The sequence below is a fragment of the Eublepharis macularius genome, chromosome 16 (assembly GCF_028583425.1).
Source record: "Eublepharis macularius isolate TG4126 chromosome 16, MPM_Emac_v1.0, whole genome shotgun sequence".
In the NCBI taxonomy this organism is placed as follows: domain Eukaryota; kingdom Metazoa; phylum Chordata; class Lepidosauria; order Squamata; family Eublepharidae; genus Eublepharis; species Eublepharis macularius.
The window spans coordinates 34,961,106-34,978,696 of NC_072805.1; the positions used below are offsets into that span (position 1 = coordinate 34,961,106).

The 17,591-nt window shown below is 43.0% G+C and overlaps 1 protein-coding gene across 1 annotated transcript in view; it reads right to left on the reverse strand.

Annotated features, from left to right (window-relative positions):
- Positions 1-17,258, reverse strand: part of URI1 (URI1 prefoldin like chaperone) — a 55,797-nt gene extending 38,539 nt beyond the window's left edge. Inside the window, exon 1 of the mRNA XM_055000566.1 lies at positions 16,597-17,258. Within this exon, the coding sequence (XP_054856541.1) occupies positions 16,597-16,668 (72 nt within the window). The 5' untranslated portion in view covers positions 16,669-17,258. The remainder of the gene's footprint in view (positions 1-16,596) is intronic.
- Between the last annotated feature and the right edge of the window lie 333 nt (positions 17,259-17,591).

Here is a 17,591-nt window from a genome sequence, read left to right on the forward strand (position 1 = left end):
ACCCAAGATAGTCTGCTTAATGTTTCCAGGAAGCTTTTTTTAATTAGTAAATATGTAAATTGGGAACATATGCTTTTTTTGGTTGTTTTTTTCTCGGAGAAAAAAAAATTGGGCCATCAATAGAAAAGCACATGGAGAGATACTGTTTTCATCAACCCTTCGCCTCTTAGACTGAAACAATAAATCAGTAACCTCAATCAATTTTAATTTCAAGCTCCAACTTTTAGAATCTCCCATGAAGGGATAACAGAAGGATAGAATCAAAAGGGAGAAAAAGAACCACACGTCTTCAGATTATTAGGAACTAGAGAGGCATGCCTATTATAATTTCTACATATCACTGAAAATATCCACTAGGTGAATCAGAAAGTGGAGAGGAGAACCAATAAACAAAAATATAATGCTTACCTTCCAATATTGTAAGCTACTGCTAATGTTTGAAAGTTGTGCCAGCGGCACAAAACTCAAACAAGAAGCCCTATGGACTAGGCACAGGCACCTCCTCCTCATGCCATCACAGATGCTGACTGGAGGGAGACCAATCCAGCTGAGAGCTCTCATGAGCCTCCTAGCCTGAAAAGCCCAGGTGATGCTGGAGGGCTCATAAGGTACAACCAAGGGACGTAAACACTCAACATTCTGGTAATTATCATGAGTCTTGTGGAAGATCATATGGTAATTGCCTTTGGCCTGAATGCCTGACAGTTTGTCCCTCCGTAAAGTTCAACTGTATGCATGTTTTCTAGGAAACAGAGTTCACCTGGACTCCATACAGACGAGCATATGCCAGGTGGCAGCATTAATCACAATCTTGTGTCATACCATTCTTTCTAGTGCTTGCAAGGGGCAAAAGAAACCCTCAAAAGTTAGGCACCCAGAAAATGGTACTTCACTGATGAGGCTTTTCCTAGAAATTTTGAAGAGGAAAATTTTCCCATTCAAGTTTAAATAAAGAATGTGAGCAAAATTTAAATAATGTTAGCAAAAGGAAGGAAATACGCCATGCACAAGCCTGGATCACATACAAGTGCCAGGATTTACCCAGGCTTCATATCCCATATTTAGCTCATCTAAAATGATTGATTTGCAGCACAACAACTATTGAGAAGCAGACTACATTTACATACAGAAAGTTTTCTGCAGTAAAATGTAGCATTGGAAAACTTTCTGCCCCACATCTCTAGAGCAAACCATCATTTACCAATCAGATACAATAACAAACTGTAGTTTGGTGCAACAAAAGAACTGCCTAATTAGCTGGCTGTGCGCAAGGGAAAGGAAGGTAGCAGCGAATGGCCAAGGATCCCCAGGACTGCTTACATAGCGGCAAACCACAGAGTTTGCCATTCTGCCAGAACTGAGAGTCTCTCTACATGAAACATCTGACTTGTGAAGAACACATATCAGGAGATGCAAGGGTAGTTTAAAAAGACAGAGCCAGCGGCAGGGCAAAGGTTTTGTTATACACGGGAGCTGTGTGAAGGGGCAGTGAAATGCCAGAAGGGAAACTTGAGCCCATCAGAACCTCTCCAGGTCCAAGCCTGGCCCTGGAAAGCAGCTCCAGGCCATTTCCATTCCTCGCTGTCCTCTGGTTGCGATCCCACACAGTTTTAGACTGGAGAGGTGAAATTGACAGAACCTATGGGAAGGTGAAGATGAAATTGACAAACGCTCTGAGAAGCAATCTCCACCGGCTTGGTCTTTTTAAACTACACTTCCCAGCTAACATTGCATCCCCCTACACTTGATGAACACACACCGAAGCATCTCGTGTAGAGAGACTCTGAGCCCAACACTTAACCATGGTTAAGGAAAATGAGTCCGAGTTAACATCAAATCTCCATGAGATCTCTGCAACACAACAGCACCAGATTTATTTTGTCTACTAGCCATAAACAATTTATGTTCTTGCTAATATGAAATTGCCTGTGGCTTATCTGAATATTAAAATACTTAAACTTAGAAGAATTATTAAGCCACACTGGCCAAAAACATATTGCCTGATCAGGTACTAAGTAATTAAAACCAAGCAACATGTGGAAATGTATTCAAATGTTCCAAGAAAAATAAGGACAAGTATCTCTTCTCTCGGTCAACAATGATCTACTGATGCTGCTTATTTCCTCAGATTCTTGTTTCAAAACAAACTGTTGCCTTAAAAATGATGCATTATATATTTTAAAAAGAAAAGAACCTGTTTATCAATAATAATGCTCTTTAGGTGCCACAAGGGGGCACCATCATGTGAATTTCCACCTTCAGTAGGCAAGCAATTACACAAGCTCTTTTTAACAACTAGTTTATGCATGCCTCTTTTGAATAGCCAATTTACCCATGCTTCAGCTCTTTAAAATCCAAACTCAGTATCTGGCAAGAAAAACAAACGTTCTTGCTTGAGCAGAAGTCAAAATACTTTACTTTCAAAAAAACATACATACAGACACAAACAATTCACCGACATCTGAAGCTGAAATTTAACAAAGAAGTTAAATTCCAGAGCCGTAATCTTTACATTGCAAACATCAGGTCTTCAGCACAATCCAATGTATATTTACTCAGGAACCAAGTACCACAAAATTTAACAGGACTACAAAGTAAGTGTAATCAGGACTTCAGCTTCAGCTAGGAAATTTCCATCAAGAGATCACAGAACCGTGTCCTGGTGGTCGAATTCCTTGTGCAAAAAGAAAGCATCTGAAAGGCCGAGGGTTGCTTGTTTCAACACAGTGATACTTTCACTCGCTTTTACTGTCCTCTACCACTTTTTAAATCTCACTTTTCTCCCCAAAGCCACTTACCACATGATTTTCCTCTTCTCCATTTTATCCTCACAACAACTACACTGCCGAAGAAGTTAAACTGAAAGAGGCTTGGCCAGAGAGGGGATTCAAACACGATCTCTCCAGTTCTCCACTCTACACCACATTGGCTCCATTTATCCACTGGTTTAAAGTACTCATGCCTTACTTATCCTGAATGCCCCAAGCTAGCTGATTTTGTCAGATAAGCAGGGTCAGTTCTCTGTTTAGTACTTGGATGGGAGACCACCATGGAAGTCCAGGGATGTTACACAGAGGCAGGCAATGGCAAACCACCTCTGAAATTTTCTTGACTTGAAAACCCAATGGAGACACTTTGCATGCCGCTGTCCACCGCCAAAATACTCACACCTCTACTTCTACATATATACATATACTGGATATTCCTGAAAATGGTAGCCAGCGGACTCTACCCAATTCTATGATTCCTTCATTATACTCATATCACAATTACAACCCTGTAATTGTTAGAACCTAATGCAGTGTCACCAATTTCATGAACAACGGATTTAAACATGAAACTCGCACCAACATTTCACAAAGACCTATATTGGTTTTATGTTTACGGTTGGGACATTTGTTTACAAGTGAGGATCTGGCCTCCTTCACAAATGGACAGTTTTGGTGCCATCCTAAGCAGACTTCCCCTTGGGCCTAGGAGGACACCCCTCTGCTTAGGATAGCACTGTTAATCTTATAGACTAATAGCCAAGGGGCCCTGATCTGAGGATACTTAAATCCAGAGACTGGAGCTATGAATGGACAAGGCATATCTTCATATACACCAGAAGAATGCCCCAGATTTGCAAAAAAATCTAAAAAATATATTGGAGTTTTTTTTAAAAAAAATGATAAAACAAGTGCCTATAGCTTTAATCAGAGGATCATTGCTTTAACCGGTGGCTGTGGCTAGGCAACCATAACAGTTTGGCCAGTATTCCAGGATTGGTTTCTGTCAAGAAAGGGCAGAAAATAACCCTTTCCAGGATTATTTTGGCCTTTGTGGGAGGACTCATTGGCCCAAGCCCAGAAGCAACCACTGGGTAACTTGATACCATATGACTGCATGACTCACCTAGGCCTGGTTACTTGCTACTGTTCAACAGCAGCCCCCCACAAAAGCCAGTGTAGTGTAGTGTTTGGAGTTTCAGAGTAGAATGTAGGAGACCCAGGTTCAAATCACCACTCTGCTGTGGAAGACTCATTGGGAGACTTTGATCCAGCCTAACCTCCCTTTCAGGGTTGTTATGAGGATAATACAGAGGCAAGGAGCATGACATAAACTCCCCACTGTGGAGAAAGGCAGTATATGAAGGAAGTAAATCAAGAAATACAGGTGAAGATGGGGGACAGATAAAAGGTAAGTTATTTAGTGGATGTGAAGGAAAGATATAGGGAAAGGGGAGTATACGAAAGCTGACAGGAGGAAGGAAAGAGGAAATAGCGTGGGAAAGGGGATACAGAGAAAAGTGAAATATCCCACACAAATCCTTGCATGTTCCCCACCATGAAACTGGGCCTGGCTCAACCAGCACCATGCTACTGGGCCATAGGGGAGAGGCTGTTGAGGGGGTGAAGATAGGGGGGCATACAAAGATGAGTGGGAAGGAAAGAAGGAAGCAAGAAAGGGGGGAGAAGCTATGGGGTAGCAGGGAAGGGAAAGAGGACATGTTGGGGAGAAAATGAGATGCTCCCTTCAAATTCTTGCCGGTGTCCCCCACTTGACTCTTTCTAATTTAGAACTCTGTGATCTGACAATAACTTTCCTGGAATCCTGGAGTTGAGTGGTCAGTGCAAACTTCCTCAGCTGTAAAATGGGAATAAGATGCAATTGCTACCTCGTGGATGTTGTCATTAATTAACATGTTGGAAGCACTCTGAAGATGTGAAGCACTGTTACAAGTGCTAAGGAATATTATTTACTACTTGAAAAGCCATCGGAATATAAGCAAAGAGGTGAGCAATTTGAGGCCACTTAACCCCGAATCAAGCAGCACATTCAACATTTTCTTTCAATCAAATGCACAACCTTTAAATTTCACAGACTATAGAAAGCCAAGCGCAAGTGAAAGAAATTCCATCTAAGCGCATGCTGGATAGGAAGCATCGAACGTTGTCTCATATTGGTAAACAAAGTAAAAATGATGCTTAGTTATCAAAAAAGAGTAAATGCAAATTATTTTATGTTAGGAACTCATGCTGCCATTTTGGATTATATAAAGCCCTACCTATTACTGGATCTAATGCGGCAAATCTGGCTCAGGTGTGCTACGGCAGGGGTGGGCAAGCTTGAGACTGCCAGCTCAGGAAGTAGCTACATCATGGAGCTCTCAAAAAAAGTGGACACCCAGACATGGCCCTCAGTCCTGCTCTGAATGTCCATTGAGCTTTTCTACGCTCAGTTTGCTGTGATAACATCCCTGACAAACTGTCAAGGAGCTCGAGGGCTGGAACCACCTACGGGCTAGATATGGCCTCCAGTCCTAATTTGCACACCTCAACGCTTACGGCATGGCTTAAAACTCAGACCAAACCACAGTGTGGCATTACACAAACAACATCTGTGCCAACTCCTGATGTAGCACTAATAACAGTTTGCCCTGGAGGGGAAGTGCTAGATATAGCTCGCCAGTCTGGTTTTAACAGCAAACTAGCTTGCACAAAAAGAATTCACTTTCAGCTCATTCATGCAGAACCAGATGTGTTACCTCTGAACTATCTCAAAGCTTAAATAAGACTTGTCTCAGTTGACCTCTGTCATTATGCAGAGATGAAACTTCAAAATATTATAAACAAGTACTACAACCTTGCACAACATAGCTCTGTGATGCAAACAAAATTTGCTATTTTTAAAAAAAATTAATTAAAACATTTTTATGCCATCTTTCTGCCAAATTTAGGGTCTTCAAAGCAATAAAATATTTTTAAACCCCTTTTAAATACTCACACAAATTGAATCACTGTGATTGGTGATAACTTTTATAGTTTTGTGTGTTTTTAAGACTGTATTCACTGATGTTTGTTGATGTTAGCCGCCCTGAGCTCATTCACAGGGAGGGTGGGATATAAATCTAATTAATTAATCAATTAATTAATTAAATAGGAAGAAGAGTCAACAAGCAAACAGCTTTTAGGCCAGCTTTTAGTTGCAAGCTGCCTTGGGCAGACCTGGAAAGGTGACGTACAAGTTCTCTAAATAAAATAAATGCATATTTATTGTGTGAAGGAAGCCACAGGTAATGGGGACATTGCTGCCCTAACAAAAATTACTATTGCTCCCCCTATGGAAAAAGAGGAAAGGGATATATCCAAAAAGGTCATGGAGGGAGGGATTTGGGCAGGACATACTTTTGCTTTAAGACACTGCTGTCCTAAAGTTGAGACCTGAGAGGATGTATGTTGTGTCCACCAAAGAAACAATTTTTTGAAAAAATCCACAGCTCTAAAACATGTTCCTTAACTTCTACAGCAGCAGAAGTTCGACTTCTCGGGAGCCCTTCCACCACAATCAGGCTTGCAAGAAACCCCTGCCCAATAACAACAACAACAATATTCGATTTATATACCACCCTTCAGGACCACTTAAGGCCCACTCAGAGCAGGTTACAAAGCATGTTATCATTATCCTCATGACAATCACCCTGTGAGGTGGGTGGGGCTGAGAGAGCTCTGAGAGAGCTGTGACAGACCCACGGTCACCCAGCTGGCTTCAAGTGGAGGAGTGAGGGGAATCAAACCTGTCTCTCCAGATTTAGAGTCCTGCCACTGTTAACCACTACACCAAACTGCAGAAAATTCTAAGCTACAGTTCATGCAAGGCCACCAGTCAGCCCGCTGAGGTTAACTATCACCCCATGCAAACTGAATGCATCCCAGAATGCTGCCTACGCTTTTGGATTGGAGGAAAAGGTTAGACAGAAAGTCTTTCAGGGAAGCTTCCTGGATATTTCCTGGGCATCTCACAAACGAATCTCTAATAAGGAACATGGTTGAAGAAATGCTGCCAAAAATAATAATCCTTGTTTTCTGTTGATGCGATTTCTAGTATCAAGTGTGGGAAAATGTTCAAAGTCAAGCAAGTGACCTGGTGCTTATTGAGGAGTGGGTCTGGGACGTACCACTTCAGACGGCAAGTGAGGGCTATCATGCCTAAATGCTCTTCCATACAAAGCATACACAAACAGTGAAATCCTAAGCAGAGTTACTCCAGTCTAAGCCCATTGAAATCAGTGGGCTTCAACTGGAGTAACTCTGCTTAGGATTTCACTGAAAATCTCTGCGCATTTTTTTTTAAAAAGCCAGAGTGAAGACTGGGCTGGATTCTTCCTCCCTCCATACACAGGTTTTCAATCTGCAAGGGTTTTTTTAAATATGAAATAGCCAATGGGAATGAGGCCTAAAACAACATGTCAACATGTCACCACAAAGAAAATTAAGCGCAATAAATCTTCAGCAAGCCGAATAGGAACTACATCGGGATAGGATATAATGTGCTTTTCTGGACAGAATTAGGGAGGGGGGGATGTGTTACTCTAAGCAACTGTGGCCAAGCTATTGGATCCAATCCGATGTGCACAGCAAAGTCCACTTTCACAGAGCAGCTTTTAACTTGAACAAAGAATACGCTCCTCTCGTGGAAGTCCACAAATAGCATCCACTGTCATTCTGTTAAAAATATATATTAGACCTACTGTAAATGCACACATCACGACTCAAACAACTTGAACCGTTGTCTACAGAGGTACAAAAATATAGTCTCCTATGTTTGTATCAAGCAGGATGCCCCATTTTCGTAAACAGTGGAATACAGCTCCCTGTTAATCATCTTTTTGAGTATGTTACAATGGCACTTTATCAGCATGTTTCCAGGTCTTGTTCTCTTGTATCTCACACACAAGCAAAGGGGGGGGGAACCCCCAAAGAACTGTTTTATTGAAAAGGCATTTATTGAAATCGGATTGTGCTGATCTCCAAATACAGAGGCAAACATATTACGTTGGGGCTTCTATGAAGCTACTTGTGGAAACCGAGCAGAAATCTCTTCCAAAGCAGCCTAGAAGATGCAGGAGTAGAATGTAAGGGAGCGACTGTTGTTTAAAAATTCTTTCTTGCCATATAATAACAAGAAGACAGGCTTTCCCAAAACTCAAAATTAGCACAAACGAATTACTGCTGGAAGATGAACAGTCTGATCCCGGTTTCAGTGGGCTAAGGACGGGAGATCCACGACGGCATTTCCAGTGTTGTTTCTTGTTTTGAATGAAGTGCAGGCATGGAGTCATGCTAGCTTGATGAGAACAAAGCATCTGAAATAGCTCATCTGAAGCTACTTGCAGCTATTCTAGGGGAGGAAAATACGGTCGTTTCCACACACGTTGAATAATGCACTTTCAATGCACTTTAGTTATCCTTTAGAAGTGGATTTTGTGTTTCACACATGAAAACCCAGTTCCAAATAATCACTAAAGAGCATTGAAAGTGCATTATCCAGCGTGTGTGGAATACCTCCCTCCATGGCCATGCAGTAATTGGAGGGAGGGCAATTCTGATGTGGAAAATGGCATGGGGGAAGAGATCGAATACTGCCCTTCCACGCCATGCTGCTGTGATCATGCTGATCCAGCGCTGCGCTTCATTAAAAACTAAAGATGTTGAGACAGCCAATCACAGAACTACGGATATCATATAGCCCGGTCTATGTGCATATCAAACCTATGAACACAGACATATGAAGCCGCCTTACATTGGACCTTAGTTCACATAGCTCTGTATTAACTGTAGCAGATGGCAGGAAGAGAAAGACCTTTCCCAAACCTGTTACTCAGGATTCTGCCCAGGAAAAGCTGGACTCCTGTGACCCACATAAATTATTTCTATTAAGCAAATGTGCATAGTCTCGATTCTTCTGGTGATTTCTGTTCTTTTGACTAATTTGCTCCACTTTACTGTTATAGTTTCACAGCCATAAGGACTAGAAACTTGGAGTTGGATCCAGCACAAAACTTCCACTTGCACTAGAGCTCTTATACAAGTGGAAAGAAAAAAATATAGGAAAAAAAAATAACCACAGCATTTGCTTGTGTGCTAAGTCGGACTTATTGTACTTCACTGCATTTCCACTTGCGCACAATATTGTGCAAACAAATTCTGGTCATCATTATAATATATAGGTAGGAAAGTGTTTGGTGTTGTGCAAGATCTTGTGCAAGTTGAACTGGGCTAAGTCCGTTTTTGTTTCCCCTTGTGCATCACTGGATCCAAACCTCGTCTCTGGTAGAATCACAGTATATATGTAACTCTAATTATTCATGTTGATTGCTTGTTTATTGACCAATTCCGGTCTATAACAAGAGAGGCAGTATGGATTCTGCTTCTAGATATGCTCTGTTCTCCCCTACAATATGCTGGAGAGGAGAGAACTAAACAGAACCCCTTTCACATTGCGCAGACAGGCTGAAACTGTCTATCACTGGAAACTGATTGAGGCTCATTAAGAAAGTACTTCCCCTAGAGCAGTACAAAGGTAGTTAAGCAGGTAGGTCAACTAAAGAGGAGCCTAGAAACAGCTTCCCCTTAATCAGGTTTAATGATACCAGGAAATCTGTCCAGTAAAATTGCACACAAGGTTTTTTCTCATGAAATGTCTGATCATACAGTAAGATGACCTTCCCTCCCAAAAAAATTGCTGAAAGTTTATTTGCCAGCAGGATAAGCCAATCACGACGTCAGATTCCCAGGCAACAGATCTCCAGGTGACAGAGATCAGTTTCCCTGGAGAAAGTGGCTACTTTGGAAGGTGGGCTCTTTGGCATTACACCCTGCTGAGGTCCCTCCTCTCCCCAAAACCTGCCTCCCCAGGCTCCACCCACCAAAGCTCCAGGAATTGCCCAACCCAGAGCTGGAAACTCTAATTTTAAAGGTTCACTAAATTCCTAAATAAAAAAGAATAAATTTTAAAAATACTACATATTGATATAGTTTTTCACCAACGATTCTGCCTCCCTCCATCCTGTATACAATATCATAAAACGAACATGCAGTGGGAATGTACAGCTAGCACTCCAAGCAAGAAATTTGACGTTACAGCATCAACTGCCAACTCAGTTAATATTTTCTTGGGTAATAATGCTTACAATCTTTTTTCCCTTTGATGTAGCTTATGTGCCTTCTGTAGATTCAGTTCACACTGCTCTGCTTACAACAGATCAAGATTTTGAGAACAAGACTGTCTCATGGGTCATTTTCAAAATCTTGGAGAGCTACAGAGATAGGCGGAACACTATACCATAAAAGATATGTTCCATATTTTATGGATGTGTTCCATTAAAGAAAAAAAAATTGTTTGGTGTTCCCGCACTAACTCTTAATAGTCCTCCTTCCTGCTTGCGTATTTTTATGTTTGTATTGTTTTATTTGTTTTAAATTTTTATATGTATTTCTTTTTTAAATGTCTGAAATGTTTTAATGTTTGCAACTGGTTGGAAAGGCAGCATAGAAATGTTTTAAAGAAATAAGTATGTACAGGAACACTCGTTTTTTTCATACACAAGAGCAGCTGTATGTTGCAGTGGGATAACTTTTGTTCTGCCTGATGCTCGCCGATACTTGATAAGGCCTCACCACCATCAAAAAAATTAGTTTAGATGCTCCTGGCTCATTCAAGAGTACCACCGCGACACTTCTTTTAATCAACTCGTAATTCTGAATCAATAACCTAATTCCCAATTTTTATTGTGTTCTGGATTCAGCTTAAAAGCGGCTTCACTTGTGTGCATTAATTATGTGGCAACGGGCCTGCAAGTACGAGTGAGTCATCCACAATCCAAAGCCACAGGACAATGGGTCACACGACTCACAAGTCAACCCATCATCACCACAAATACAGTAAGATTTCAAAGAAATCCGTTCTCAAATATTTTGTAAGACTGTAAGTGAAGGAGATGCATGTGTGAACGAAGCCAAAGACTGTTCCAGTATAAGAAAGGATGGTGGGATAAACTCTGGGTCTGGAATCAGGTTTGGTTTGACTCCGTGCTTCTATATAGAGTCTCAAACTTCCCAAGAAAACTACGCATGTTTGCTACATATTATGGCACTTATTTACACAACAGATTGTAATGACCTGAAAACAGCCCAGATGGTGCAGCAGTAAACATATGGGGAACCTTTCATTAATTGATTTTAAAGTGATTTGATTTAAAAGAAATAACACTCAAAAAGGATCCGATTAGTAATTATGAGTTTGTGACTAATCCGAGATAGAACTCAAAGTGGAAGTCAGACCATTTATGTTGGAGTAGGCTTACCAAGCTAATTCATGATAGCCGGCTTTAAAAAAAGGAATTTGGCAATTTCCTGGTCAATAGTCATGATGGATAACAGATGTTGATGGACATAAATGGAACTTCCATAACCCTACAAGACCAGTGTTGAGGGGCCTTCAGGGAAAGGGCATCTAATTGGACACTGTTTGAAATACGTTGCTGTACTAGATGGACCACTGTTCCAATGCTCTTACGTTCTAACTTCTAACCTTCCCCAAAATTACGGTTAACGTGTTTCCTGAAAATAAATTGAACAAAAGCAAAAAAAAAATATGGTGTGTGCTTTTATTTTGTTCAACTGACACCCATATCTTGAAAAGGAGTGCAATTTGAGCTCTGCAGTACCTTTATAATTGCAGCCCTGCTGTCCCATAACAGGAAACCTCCCCATACTTACTTTTTTTTTTTTTGCCAAAACATGTCTTGTGTGTTTTAATTTGAGGTCTAGAAACCGCAATCTACCATTCTGTCAGCAACTGCTCAAGATTTAACTCCTGAGTTCCCACCTCAGTTTTTATATGTACATTAAATAATGCTGATGTTAACATTATAAACCATGACAGACAAAAATAATCAACTATTTCAGAATTGTTATTGAACCAAATTCTGCTTACAACAATTTCAACTGTACTTCCACTATTTAATTTCTCTGTCTATTTAAACAAGTAGGTTCACAAATCAATAACAGGGGTGACTGGACACCTGAAGTAAAGCGGCGAATCACACTTGGACGCTCAGCAATGGTCAGCATGGACTCAATCTGGAAATGCAAAGATGTCACAATAAGCACCAAGCGCCGACTGGTCACAGCCATTGTGTTTCCTATAACAACCTACGGATGTGAGACATGGACCTTAACAAAAATGGACAGGAGAAAAATTGACTCATTCGAACTGTGGTGTTGGAGACGACTCCTGAGGATCCCTTGGACAGCAAAGTAACAAACCAAGCTGTCTTGGAACGCATAAAACCTGACATGTCTCTGGAGGGGAAGATTACAAAGCAGAAGCTCAGCTATTTCGGGCACGTAATGCGGGCCAACTCGCTAGAAACATCAATAATGCTAGGAATGGTGAGTGGAATGAGGAAGACCAAAAACCTGCTGGCTGGATACCATCATGAAAGACACTGGACTGAACATGAAGGAATTGAAAGAAGCAGTCAGAGACAGAAAGGCCTGGAGGGATACGATCTACAGAGTAGCCAAGGATCAGACACGATTAAATGGCTAGGATTGGATTGGAAAGATGAGAAGAAGGATCCAAGTAACCTCTCATTCACATTTTCTATTTTTAGGAAAGAATGCAGGTGATGTGGAAATAGGCCCTTCCCCTTCTCCCCACCTTACTAGCTGAATTCCATTGCTTCAAGCTTCCTTCTCCAAACGCAGCTCATCCCGGGGGATAGGGCAGGGTTTAGCTCCCCTCACCCTTGTACTCCCATTTTCTATTAAACTAGCCCTCGCCCATCTACTTTATACATTAATGTGCAGGCACATTAATATATTTAGGCTCTCTATCACATTGTCTAGTTTGACCCTAAGGGATAGGTAGAAGTTGTCTCACAGAAAAATATCCAAGACTCTTTTCTCTTTGTAAACTATTTTAAATTTTCTCCCCAACAAAATCTAGGCCCAAGCAGTACCCAATGTAAAACATGTTGCCGTGATCCAAATCACTTCATAGCCTATAGCCACTAGAGAAACAGGACCAAATCTGCACTCTGTTCTTCTACCCCCTCCCAATATATAGGCGCAGGAGCAGCATCACTGCAGGAGCAGCAGTTGTTCCCGCCACAAGAGCTGCCTGTTTTCGTATTTCTCCATTTTGCCTTCATCAGCAGGTTTAATGCCTACAGCCAGTTAGCAAGATGAGGGGAGCTGCCAACTTTCAAATTCCTACTTGTAGAGACTCAGAAGGTCTTTTCCGATTAGGAACTACTCTGTCCTACTTACTTTACTTTCAGTCCCAGGTGTGAAAACTGTAAATACAATGAACAATTCACATTCAGTTGGAAACAGCATAGAAGAAGGGCACTAGGAGCCCCTTCCCTCCATTAATGATATAGTTTGGTGTAGTGGTTAAGAGCAGCAGGACTCTAATATGGAAAACCGGGCTTGATTCCCCATTCCTCCACTTGAAGCCAGCTGGGTCAGTCACAGCTTCTCAGAGCTCTCTCAGCCCCACCAACCTCACAGGGTGATTGTTGTGGGGATAATAATAACATACTTTGTAAACTGCTCTGAGTGGGTGTTAAGTTGTCCAGAAGGGTGGTATATAAATCAAATGTTGTTGTTGTTGTTATATCCCATTCTCAACACCTAATCATGTGGTCTGTACGTGTTTTTCTTTTTTCAAAAACCACACAAACCAGACTGGTATACAACCAAATACTCATGTGGAAAGGGCTGGTTCTCAATGGAGGCAGCGTGGTGAGGGGGAGGGTTCGCATCATTCTTTCATTGTGCCGTTTCATCCCTACTGGGAGCTGGGGCAATATCCTTCCAAAAACAGTCATCAATTTGTGGTCCTTCCTTTCCACCATTTCTCCATATGCAGTGGGCATATCACACCTTAGCCGTATATTGTACTAATTCTCCTAACCATAGGATTTTCATCATGCCGCATGTGTTTGAAGAAAATTATTGTTTAATATCTGTCTGGCAGGTCTGTTTTAGAGACAGAACCTGGCCTATCAATTGTACTCTACCTCTAATCAACCCCAACAGCAACATAACCTTGGTTTTTGACTCACTGCCTGAAAACAGCTGTGAAAGATCCTTGTCTTCCGCTATTCCATTTTCAGCATACGCATGTGTACACACAAAGGTGAAAGACACTCTAGCCTCTGCCACTGACTAGAGGTCTAAGAGCTACCATTAGGCTGCAACCCCTCTCCTAACTCTTGTGAAGAAACACAAGCTAAAAATGATCAGCTTGTCCTGTAGGGGCAAAAAGGCAGAATAAAAAAAGTTAAAGAAATAAATAAATGTTGCTGATGTCAGGCTGTCCTCTTCCTTTCCCCTCCATTCTTGTTCCCTCTTGTGTTTCTAGTTTGCAAGCTTAAGGGCAGGAGCCTGTGTTTCTTAATTTGATATGAACTGCTTTGGGAGACAGCTGCTATCTGAAAAGTGAAGTGTAAATATAATAAATATAATATGCATACTGAGAAACAAAAAGCCATCCTTATAAGAACATAACAACAGTTATCAACAGTTGCAGTACAGAACACTATCTGTTCACTCTCCTTGCAGTAAGCCTTGCCCAAGATCAATGTCCTCTCTACCCCAAAGCTCTTGTACACACCCCAGACTGTTGTTGTATCACATTAATTAATGTCCAAACACTACAAATACCTTTCATTCCATAAAATCACCAATACAAATAGAATACACATTTCACTGATAAATTCATAATATAAAGCGACAGGGAGTTTGTCCTTCAACAACTGTGGTTACATCAACAAGATTAAAGGGCTTTAATCCGTGTTAAATGATTATGACAGTACAACAGGGTTGTGACTGTCAGGGCAACAACATGGTTGAAAGAGGTTGAGGGGTAACTCCTGCGTCAACTGCAGATTGGCTGCAAGTGCAAAAGGGTTGTGGATGATCCTAAGTACAAGAAAATAAGTCAAGGGGTGATTAATCTGCATTAAGTGTTTGTGACAGCCCAACACAGTTGTGGCCATCAGAACAAGGTGGTTAAACAAGGCCAAGGGGTAACTTATGTGTCAACAGCAAATTGTTGTTATGAGTATCAAACAGTAGCCGAAAGAGATCAAGCGGGTAACTAATCTGCATTAAGGGATCTTGACCAAGTTTAACAGCCTTGTGACACAGTACAGGCAACCAACACACCCAAAGCTCATCCATGTGATTTGAAGGAGTTCAAAGGGCAATTGTGTTAAAAATGGTTTGTGAATAGGTGCTATAAAATCATACTGAAATGAAAAAAAGAGCTGGGGAAGGGACTAAGAGTCCTTTCAACGAAGGGGAGAAAGGATGAGTGGACAAGAGCCTAATCCTGGGCAAGGGTTACCTCAGGGATTAAATTCCATTAAATTCAAGGGGAGACTTTTTCAAAAGAGCTGGAGGGAAAGGACTAAGGGCATTTTCACCCGTGAGGAGAAAGGATGAGTTGACAAGAGATTAATCTTGCACAAGGATTTCTTTAGGGAGTAAATTTCACTGAATTCAAGGAGAGATTTTAAAAACACTGAGGAGAAAGGACTAAGTGCACTTTCACCCCTCTGAGGAGAAAGGATGAGATGAAAAAAGCCTAATTTTTTGAAAGGGTTTCCTCAGGGAGTAAATCCCACAGATTTCAGAGGGAGGTTTAAAAAAGTCTATGGGGAAAGGACTGAGCGAACTTTCACCCCTCTGAGGAGAAAAGATGAGTTGTCAAGAGGCTAAAACTTGTGCAAAGGTTTCCTTGGAGAGCAAGTTCCACTGAATTCAAGGAAAGATTTTTTTAAAGGCTGAGGGGACAGGACTAATAGAGAAATCCTAAGGAGAGCAGCTCCAGTCTAAGACCATTGATTTCAGTGCAATCCTAAGAAGAGTTCCTCCAGTCTAACCCCACTGAAATCAATGGGCTTAGACTGGGGTAACTCTCTTTAGGATTGCACTGCAGTGCACTTTCACCCCTGCAAAGAGAAAAGCTGAGTTGACAAGAGTCTAATTCTGTGCAAGAGTTTTCTCAGGGAGCAAGTTCTACCTATGTCAGGGGGAGATTAAAAAGGGGGGAAAGGACTAAGTGCACTTTCACCCCTGTGAGAAAAGATGAGTTGACAAGAGGCTAAAACTTGTTCAAAGTTTCTTCAGAGAGCATGAAATCAAGGGGGAGGTTAAAAAAAGTCTGTGGGTAAAGGACAAAGCGCACTTTCACTCCTATGAGAAAAGATGAGTTGACAAGAGGCTGAAACTTGTGCAGTTTCCTCAGATTGCTAGCTCCACTGAATTCACACACGGATTTATAAAAAAGAATGAGGGGCCTAGACTAACAAAGGAATCCTAGGGAGAGCTACTCCAGTCTAAAGCCATTGATTTCTAATGTGCTTATACCGGCGTAACTCTCTTTAGGATTGCCCTTTAAGTGCATTTTCAACCCCGCGAGGAGAGAAAGCTAAACTGACAGAGGCTAAATCCCACGCAAAGGTTTCCTCCGGGAGTAAATTTCACTGAACTCCAAGGGGGAGGAGCCTCCGAAGGCGCAGCATCGTTTGAACGTTTGAGGGATTTTTTTTTTTAAAGGTGAAATCTCTACCCGCCCCCCAAAAGCCGATCCAACCGCCCCTCACCGAGAGGGCATCGCGCGCTCAAGCCCCGCCCCCTCCCCTCGTGCCCCTGCGCTGGCGCCTGGTCGGACCCCGTGGCGCCCCCTCAGGAGCGATCCAGTCCGGAGGGCGCCTTTTCCCGCTTCCTCTTCCCCTCCTTTTTTTTTTTTTTTTACCTTTCCGTGCTCGTCCCTCAGGCGACCCAGCTGGGTGGCGCTGAGCGGCGGGGCTCGGCCGGCGGGCTCCATGAGGGAGAGGGAAGGAAACGGGCGCGCGGGGGGAAGAAAGACCGGCCGGGCTAGGCCCGAGCCTGGTTTCTGACGGGTTCGCTTCGCTCCTGACCAATTTTCCTCCCCCTCAGCAGGGCGAATGAGTCCTATAGAAATGTTTGTGGAAGGCGAAGCGCCGGCTCCGGAGTCGCATCCACGGCGCGGGGGCCGCCGAAGCCACCTGGGCCCAGTCAGGAGCCGCTGCCGCCGGGGGAAGCATCTCACACTCGCATGCTGGGCCGCGCCGCCGTTTCCTCAGCCGGGGCCCGCGAGCCGGACGTCGCCCTTTTCCCTCACGACCAGCCGGGAGAGGGACGAGGGGAAGGAAGGAAAGAGAACCGCGCCGACGACAACCACGGCCGAGGCCGCTTCCTTCGCGCCTGCCCGGCCGCGGCGACAGCACTCTGGGTAGCCGCCGGGAGGAGGCGAAGGAAGAGGAGGAGGCAGCGGGAGGGCGCGCCGCTTCCCTCACACACGCGCACACCCCCTTCGCGGACGCACCGCGGGGAGATCCCGCGAAGCTGAGGAGGAGGAAGAGGCGGCGAGATCCCCTTCTCGGGGGTGGCAGACAACCCCAAGGAAAGCAGGAAGGACGTCCCCGGCGGCCTCCTTGGGGCCCCGTGGAAAGCAGCTCCTGAGTGGTTCTTCTCAGACTGATCCGAACTCAGCCGCAGGGGAGGAGGAAGGATCCACTGGATCTTACTTCCAGAGGGAATATGCCGTTCTGTATATCCCCCTCCCCAATAGGATGTGTGTTATGTGCTGTCAAGCCGCCTCCGACCTATGGCGACCCTATCAAGGAAAAACCTCCAAAACTTCCTATCATTAACAGACTTGTTCAGATTTTGCAAGCTGGAGAACATGGCTTCTTTTATTGAGGCCAGCCACCTAGTTCTAGGTCT